Raw genomic sequence first — 8,963 nt, 5'->3', positions numbered from 1 at the left:
ATAAGAACCAACAAAAGGAGTTAAGAACCAACAATACGAGTTAAGAACCAACAATAGAAGTTAAGAACGAACAATATGAGTTAAGAACCAATAATACTAGTTAAGAACCAACAATACGAGATAAGAACCAACAATACGAGTTAAGAACCAACAATACGAGATAAGAACCAACAATACGAGTTAAGAACCAACAATACGAGATAAGAACCAACAAAAGGAGTTAAGAACCAATAATATGAGTTAAGAACCAATATAAGAACCAACAATACGAGTTAAGAACCAACAATACGAGTTAAGAACCAACAATAGAAGTTAAGAACCAACAATATGAGTTAAGAACCAATAATACTAGTTAAGAACCAACAATACGAGTTAAGAACCAACTATACGAGATAAGAACCAACAATACGAGTTAAGAACCAACTATACGAGATAAGAACCAACAATACGAGATAAGAACCAACAATTCAAGTTAAGAACCAACAATACGATTCAAAGCCAACAAAGCCTCAGTGAGCGTTGCTTCAGTTGCATGCGAGGGGAAAGAGGAAATAGATCTAATGTTGTTCCACAACGACGACCACAAGGGCAGCGGCGCCTGACACCGATCAATGGACCAGAGCACCAGCAGTCAGCAGCCGCCTAATTAAAACTATCTGACTGGCTGGTCGATAGGGACACGCCACAAGGGAGCATCATGGAAAGCACAACTCAAACGTACTTTGTTCTCCGGCAGAGTGGAGCTCCTGTAGCTGCTCCTCTCCTCCTCATGGCCGGAGGAGGCAGGAGAAGGTCTCCCTGGAGGCTCCTGGGTCTCCACGTAGGGGGCAGGGTGGAGGTGTTGGGGGTCCGCTGGGGAGGAGGTTTGGAGGTGGTGGGGCTGAGGGTGGGGTTGGTGAGGATGGGGTCGGTGAAGGTGGGGTTGGTGGTGCTCTGGAGGATGGTGAGCGATGTCTTCAAACACAGAATCTGTGTCCTTCGATTGGGTTTCATGGAGATGCTTTTGGCTGGGGTGGTTGTCATGGTGATGGGGAAGAGTTGGGCTGTGCTTGTCACCATGGTGATGGTGCTCTTGACTGTGGTGGTCTTCATGGGGATTAGTGGGACTGTGGTGGTCGCCATGACGATGGCAGTGATTTGGGCTTTGTTTATCGCCATGGTGATGATGATGACGACTTGGAGTGTTGGAACAGTCTTCATGCTGATGGTGATGATGGGGACTTGGGTTGGTGTGATGATCCCCATGGTGATGATCCCCATGGTGATGATCTCCATGGTGATCATCCCCATGGTGATGCTCTCCATGGTGATCATCCCCATGGTGATGCTCTCCATGGTGATGCTCCCCATGATGATGATCCCCGTGGTGATGATCTCCATGGTGATGATCTCCGTGGTGATGATCTCCGTGGTGATGATCCCCATGGTGATGATCTCCATGGTGATGCTCTCCGTGGTGATGATCTCCATGGTGATGATCCCCATGGTGATGATCTCCGTGGTGATGATCCCCGTGGTGATGATCTCCGTGGCGATGATCTCCGTGGTGATGATCTCCATGGCGATGATCCCCATGGTGATGATCTCCATGGTGATGATCTCCATGGTGATGGTCCACATGGTGATGATCTCCATGGTGATGATGATGAGTTGGGCTGTTTTTATCGCCATGGAGATGATGATGGTGATGGTGACTTTGACCTCTGGGATGGTCATCATGATGACGGTCTCCATGGTGATGGTGCTGAGGGTGTTTATTGTTGTCATCTCCATGATGGTGGTCTGGCCTCTGGTTACCATGGTGATGTGGTTCACTAGCTTGGTCCTTGTCTTGCTGGTCACTGTGGTGGGGGTGACGACTTGAGGTGACCTGGTGTTGTGAGGGGCTGCGGCTCTCTCCATGACGATGGTCTCCATGGGGACCACCACTACCCTCAGCATCAGCGTCACCATAGCAACCAACGTCATGGAGTTTTGGGAGGCTGCGGCTCTCTCCCTGACGATGGTCTCCATGGTGCCGCTGATGCTGCGGGTGGTGGTTGTCTCCATGGTGACGCATGTCGCCGCCCCCCTCGTCCTCCCGGCGGCGCGGCGGGCTCCGGCGCCCACCTCTCTCCAGGGAGGAACACGAGTGGTGCCGTTTGGAGGACCTCCGGCCTCGCCTCTCACCGCGGCCCGGGGGGCTGGGCTGGGCGTGGTGGAGTGGCTCTCCGGTACGGGGACCACGGCCATGAGGCCGTCCAGGCCTGGAGCGCCGGGAGCGCCTGCTGGAGCGGGAGCGTCTGCTGCGGGCCGAGGCCCCGGAGCGGGCCGAGCCGGCGCTGGCCCGGCGGCCCTCAGGGCGGCCGGACCTCCCGGGGCCCGGGGCCGGGCCGGGGGGGGCCCCGGCGTCCGTCACCCCGAGGGAGGTCAGCCTCAGGGGACTCAGCACCTGCCGCGTGATCTCGTTCAGGAAGGCCGAGAACTTGACCTTCTCCTTCACAGCGCTCTTGCGGGCGTCCCGCTGGGGGGGGTCCACGGGGGGGTCCCCGTCCTCCTCCCCGTCCCCGTGCTCCCGGCCGCAGAACGCCTCCAGGGAGCGGGACTTCCAGAGGCTCCCGGCGCGCCCCGGGGGCCCGGCGCCCGCCCCCCTCTTCTTCTTCTTCTTGTTCTTCCCGACGCCCCGGGGCAGGCTGTGGTGGGAGGGGGGCCCCGCCGGCCCCCGGGGAGACCCCCCCCGGGGCCCGGGACCTTCAGCGTCCTCCATCAGGGGGCGGCGGTCCTCCTCCTCCTCCTCCTCCTCCTCGTCCATCAGCCTGCCGCCCCGGGAGATCTCCGAGCAGGAGCGGGAATACCGAGGCTTCCTCAGGGAGCGCCTGGTGGAGGAGGAGTCGCTGCTCTCAGGGGAGGAGTCAGAGGAAGAGGAGGAAGAGGAGGACGAGGACGAGCTTGAAGAGGAGGAGGCGGATGAGGGGGACGATGAGGAGGAAGAGGAACTAGAGGATGTGCCTGAGGAGGAAGAGTGTGAAATCCCGTCCGCAACGTGGTGGTGCTTCTGTGGATGAGGAAGATGAGGGTGATGATGATGATGATGGGGATGAGAGGGGTCAGTCTTCTCATCGTGGTGATGGTTGTCATGGTGACAACGGCGGGTCCTGCCGCCCTCTGCTGTTGAGCCGATGCTATTTCAGAAAGGCAGCGTCCCCGCGGTTAGAGACACCCTCAGACCCCCCAACGAGAATCACAACTCAAGAGCCAACCCACAGAATCTTAGGACGATTATTAAAATAATCATGAAATAAAAAACGATGCAAAACGATATTATTAAAACAATAATCAGCCTTTACAGAAGCATGCAGCAACGGCCTCTAAAGGATTCACATGATTCATAGTTTATAGACCATCAGAAATACACACTGTACTGCATTCTCTGCATGGTTCTATAGAATCTACGACCACTCGTAGTGAGAATCCTCCGGCGGCCGTTCACAGCCTCAGTCTTCACTCAGATAAACCATCTGAGTGTCGCCGTAACAACAGACATGAAGACGGACTTCTGCTGGTCCAGCAGCGGTCCACTCACCCCTGGTCCGCGCCTCCGTTGGTGGGCTGGGGGTGCTGGCTCTGGCTCCGGCTGTGAGGCTTCTTCTGTCGGTGGTCGGCTCTCCCGGGCCGGGCCGGGTCCTCCGCAGACCCCCTGCTCTCCTTCTGAGGCTGAACTGGCTGGAAGTACTTCTCCATCACGCTGTAGTCGTCACGGTAACGAGGAAGCTGGTGCAGCACAGTATGGAGGTGACCACAATGGAAACAAGCCTTTGGGCTTTGTTGTGTTTTTTTAATCCTTTTGAACACTTCTGTTAATTGTTGTTCAATAAAGTATTCAATCAAAATCAATATAAAGAGCAGGGCTATGCTTTAATAATTAATAGTAAATAATGCTCTACTGATAACTGATCAGAGGAAGGAACATTATCAGTGGTTTACTTTTTCCTTTTTACAAAAACTTATATTTTACGAAGAATGACTTAAATATATACCCATATATGCGAGTTACGCCAAGATAATAGCTTATTACAGTTTCAAAGAGATCATTTTAAACGGATATGATCTGGTAGAATTCTGTAAAATATATAAAAACAGTCTGGTCTCCTCTCCCTCAAAGTACAGCTAAAAACTCATAACTGTTACTTATTCAAATGAATTAATGTCGATTTTCGACCAGTTTTATTAAAGCAGAAGTTTATTTTAAGCCCATAAAGTTCCCCAAGTGTCCATGTTTATCCAACAATACACTTAATAACATTAATATGAAAAGCAATACTTACAGCTCCACGCAGACAGCTGGACTGGCACAGTAGGAGGTGCTCAATAAAGTTTTGTATTAACACACACACACAAAATCAATATCCATTATGCTTCTCATTTCCCTCAGGACAGATGAAGAACAGGCAGTGATGTAACTGCTCATTTTCATTCTACTTTTATATATTTCTATAGCACCAATATAGATGATGAAACCATCTGATGTAACTATCCATATTTTATTATTAAGTGGAGATATTTTCTGGCATTAGAATCACATTGTAGATTAAGGTCGGGTTCATATTGTTTATTCATTTAAAAAGTTTGTCACTTGTATTTTACAACAACTTTAAAACGTTCAGATAGCCGACAGATCACAAAAAAAACAGGATACTTTTTCCCATTAATCTGTGATTAATAAAACACTTTCAGAAACACGATAGAGTTGGAACTTGCTTGTGCTTAATATTCCACTCAGCTGAACTCTGACAGGGAGACCTGCAGCAGCTGGGAGCGCTCCAGACATCGACTGGCCTGATTATGTCAGTATGTCCGAGCGGGCAATTACTCAAAGCCTCTCCCAATCAAATCGACTCCCAATACAGCGGAACAACGCCCAATATCATACTGCATAATGCATGACTCTATACAGGGTTACACGAATCGCTGGTCAAACGTTTCATTCTGAGGAGGTGAAAACTGACAGGAGCCAAGACGCCATGTGATTGGTTAGCGCGAGGTACAGAGTGCTGATGAGTGAAGATGTTCTCTCAATCAATCAATATAACAGCTGATCACTGATCAGGACCCGGTAGTACACACACCGGCGGACATGGAGACACTCGGAACATCACATCGAGTCCTTTAACGAACCGGAGACGGAGCCATTCTGTTTTACTGGTTCCACTTTAAACCAAAATGGGATTCTTGATTTGAGTTTTGTGAACAGCAAATGGAGATAGTAGAGGGCTCTCTGACCTGGGGCCCCTGGGTGCTACAGGGGCCCCTGGGTGCTACAGGGCCCCACATTCACCCATTGATCGCTCATTCATACACCGACGGGGGGGTCAACAGGGCGAGGTCAGGAGGTAGGAGCCGGGAATCGAACCAGCAACCTGATCTACCTCCTGATCAAACAGATTAATTAATCATTAGAATATAGATAAACAGAGACTATACGAAGCATACAGCTGGTTCCAGGAGTCCCATTTAATAAGGTTACAGTATGCATGGTGATACATACAGCAGTATAGTGACAGGGTTTGGACTGTATAGATATTGTAAGTCATATTTCAGTAATGCACAGAAAAGGCTAAACTGACCACCCTGGCGGCCATCTTGGTGTGTCCTTTTGTGAAAGAAGCCAGAGTTGACCTCTGACCTCCGACCTTCTACAAGACGATGAGAAAATGAAGGGAATAAAGAGCTGGGATGACCCCTGTGGACCGTGACCTCTAAGGGTTCAACCGCCAATCATACAGCAACATTCAAGATCAATATATTACACCCACACCGACGCCCGATTAGTCCAGAATCCCCCAACAAACACGTTAAAACTTCAGCCAATTCAAGCAGAAAGGATTATTTTATACAAATACCGATTTACAAGAGTCAGAGTCGGACGCCTTCGTCCAATCACAGCCGCCGACCGCGTGGGGCTGGAGAGGCCCCGCCCCCGGCCCTCCTCCGTCAAACGCTCTAGCGCCCTCTGGTGGTCCGCCGTCGCCATGACGACAACACCTTCAGCCGTGACCCCCAGACCGCGTGGTGAGGAGGGGGGGGGGGGGGGTGGGTTATTAGTTCTTCCCGATGCGGATGTTGGGGTTCATGAGGGGGTCGAGGTTGGGGTCGGAGCTGGCAGAGGCGCGGCCGAGCTTGGCCATGACGATGATGAGGGTGAGGAAGGCCAGGACGCCCACCAGCAGGAACATGAAGACCTTCTGCCTCCAGCTCAGGGAGCTCTTCCTAGAGCCCCGGCGGTTCCTGCAGAACCACAACGTGTCAGTTTGAGCCCCCCCCCCAGACCAGCTCAGTGGTGGATGGAGCAGGTCTGGGGGGTCAAACGACTCTGTACGCTATCGGCTGCTCGCCGTCGCTCCCCTGTCGTCATTGTGTTAAAACAGCCAATAGCGCGCCGGGGGGAAAAGCCAGCTTGGTGATTGGCTCCCGCAAAAGCAGATCGAAGCAGAAAGAAATGTATTGGTCCTCTCCAGCCCCCGCTGGGGTACCCCGCCTACTCCCACTGAGGAGGTCAAAGGTCAACAACAGAGCTCTGTGTGGCGCTAACTAGCCTAGCTCGGCTGGCTGGGGGACGTGAGTGGGAGGGGTTAGGGTGAGTGGGAGGGGTTTAGGGTGAGTGGGAGGGGGTTAGGGTGAGTGGGAGGGGTTTAGGGTGAGTGGTTTAGGGTGAGTGGGAGGGGGTTTAGGGTGAGTGGGAGGGGTTTAGGGTGAGTGGGAGGGGTTTATGGTGAGTGGGAGGGGTTTAGGGTGAGTGGGAGGAGTTTAGGGTGAGTGGGAGGGGTTTAGGGTGAGTGGGAGGAGTTTAGGGTGAGTGGGAGGGGTTAGGGAGTGTCCATAGTAAGCTTCTTGTAAACAAAGACAGAGGTACAGGCTGGCAGCATGTCTTATTAGTAAAATACATATCGGTTATAGGTGATGTGATGTGATTTTATTGATAACATTATTGAAATCCCAATTGATCAGAAATGACTCCAGATAAGTGAGTGAGTGAGTGAACGAGTGAGTGAGTGAGTGAGTGAGTGAGTGAGTGAGTGAGTGAGTGAGTGAGTGAGTGAGTGAGTGAGTGAGTGAGCGAGTGAGTGAGTGAGCACTAACTTGAGGATCTGGGCGAACCAGCTGAGCGTTGGCCGGCGACGGTATTTGTCGTCGTCGAAGTCGATCTGCGTGACGGAGCTGTGGGCGTCACCCCGGGCGTCGTATACCTTCCTGGGCGCGGACGCTGTGGGACACAAAACACGACCAGGAGAATAAACCCAGGGCTGAATAATACCGCAGAATAATTAAGACATAGAAAGAATCTTATTGCAGGATTTCTCGTTCAATCTCCAAGACATAAAGTTCACTGAAGAAGGTGAGGAACATGCAATGTTTAAAATTGATTTTAATATTTTATAATTCTCCTCCTCTTGATATTTTGACACTTCATTTCCCTTTATTGCGACTTCTATATTAAATAAGTCTATAATGAGACTATGAATTTTATGGCTCCATTTTTACTCTTCTCCATGGGAACTGTTTCTGAGGAGAAAAGCACTTCACAAATATATTATTGATATGTTATTGTTATTAGCTCAGATGAATTCTAAATGGTTTCTCTTGCCTCTCATGGAGGAGTATTAAACTGCTTAAACTGCAGTATTAACCTGCTTTAACCTGCAGTATTCACCTGCTTTAACCTGCAGTATTCACCTGCTTTAACCTGCAGTATTCACCTGCTTTAACCTGCAGTATTCACCTGCTTTAACCTGCAGTATTCACCTGCTTTAACCTGCAGTATTCACCTGCTTTAACCTGCAGTATTCACCTGCTTTAACCTGCAGTATTCACCTGCTTTAACCTGCAGTATTCACCTGCTTTAACCTGCAGTATTCACCTGCTTTAACCTGCAGTATTCACCTGATTTAACCTGCAGTATTCACCTGCTTTAACCTGCAGTATTCACCTGCTTTAACCTGCAGTATTCACCTGCTTTAACCTGCAGTATTCACCTGCTTTAACCTGCAGTATTCACCTGCTTTAACCTGCAGTATTCACCTGCTTTAACCTGCAGTATTCACCTGCTTTAACCTACAGTATTCCTGAACCAGGATCAGAGCGGTCGGGACCGGTGCAGGGGCCCTACCTGTGTGCATGGGGCCCTACCTGTCTGCATGGGGCCCTACCTGTGTGCAGGGGTCCTACCTGTCTGCATGGGGCCCTACCTGTGTGCAGGAGCCCTACCTGTGTGCAGGGGCCCTACCTGCCTGCATGGGGCCCGGGTCGCAGGGGCCCTACCTGTGTGCAGGGGCCCTACCTGTCTGCATGGGGCCCGGGTCGCAGGGGCCTGCGCTGGTGAAGTTGGCCCCAGAGTGCTCGGGGGCTGGGGGGCCCCCCTCATGGTGGTGGGGGCCCCCCCGGTCCTCATGGTTGGGGGGGTCCTCACACGCAGGGCCCTGGCTGGGCCCGGGGGGGTAGGAGTGGGTGGGGTACGCCTCACTCTGCTCCCGGCCTGGGGGGGCAGGAGAGTGATGTCACACACAGACTGAGGTCTCAGGGGGGGGGGGTGAGGGGGTGAATCAGGACCTCACCCTCGTAGGTTGACCACTCCCTGTAGTCGGTGACGTCGTGGGGGTCTGCCTGGGGGGGCTCCTCGATCTGGGGGGTTCAGACGTTAAGGCTTCATGGAGCATCGAATACAGCCTGGGGAGGGGGGCTTCGGCACTCTCTCACTCACTCTCTCTCTCACTCTCTCTCTCACTCACTTTCACTCTCTCACTCACTCTCTCACTCACTTTCACTCTCTCACTCACTTTCACTCTCTCACTCACTTTCACTCTCTCACTCACTCTCTCACTCACTTTCACTCTCTCACTCACTTTCACTCTCTCACTCACTTTCACTCTCTCACTCACTCTCTCACTCACTTTCACTCTCTCACTCACTTTCACTCTCTCACTCACTCT

At 51.5% G+C, this 8,963-nt stretch overlaps 1 protein-coding gene across 1 annotated transcript in view; it reads right to left on the bottom strand.

The window, feature by feature from the left end:
- Window positions 1-4,600: 4,600 nt before the first annotated feature.
- The window catches only part of zfpl1 (zinc finger protein-like 1), an 8,386-nt gene continuing 4,023 nt past the window's right edge, over window positions 4,601-8,963 (bottom strand). Inside the window, exons 4-7 of the mRNA XM_079738921.1 lie at window positions 8,589-8,655; window positions 8,315-8,509; window positions 7,117-7,240; window positions 4,601-6,264 (exon numbers count right to left, since the gene is read on the bottom strand). Coding sequence (XP_079595047.1) covers window positions 6,078-6,264; window positions 7,117-7,240; window positions 8,315-8,509; window positions 8,589-8,655 — 573 coding nt within the window. The 3' untranslated portion in view covers window positions 4,601-6,077. The remainder of the gene's footprint in view (window positions 6,265-7,116; window positions 7,241-8,314; window positions 8,510-8,588; window positions 8,656-8,963) is intronic.

The sequence above is a fragment of the Pollachius pollachius genome (genome assembly GCF_949987615.1).
Source record: "Pollachius pollachius genome assembly, chromosome: 6".
Classification (NCBI taxonomy): domain Eukaryota; kingdom Metazoa; phylum Chordata; class Actinopteri; order Gadiformes; family Gadidae; genus Pollachius; species Pollachius pollachius.
The sequence above is the reverse complement of the archived record's forward strand: the minus strand, read 5'-3'. Positions and strand labels throughout refer to the sequence as shown.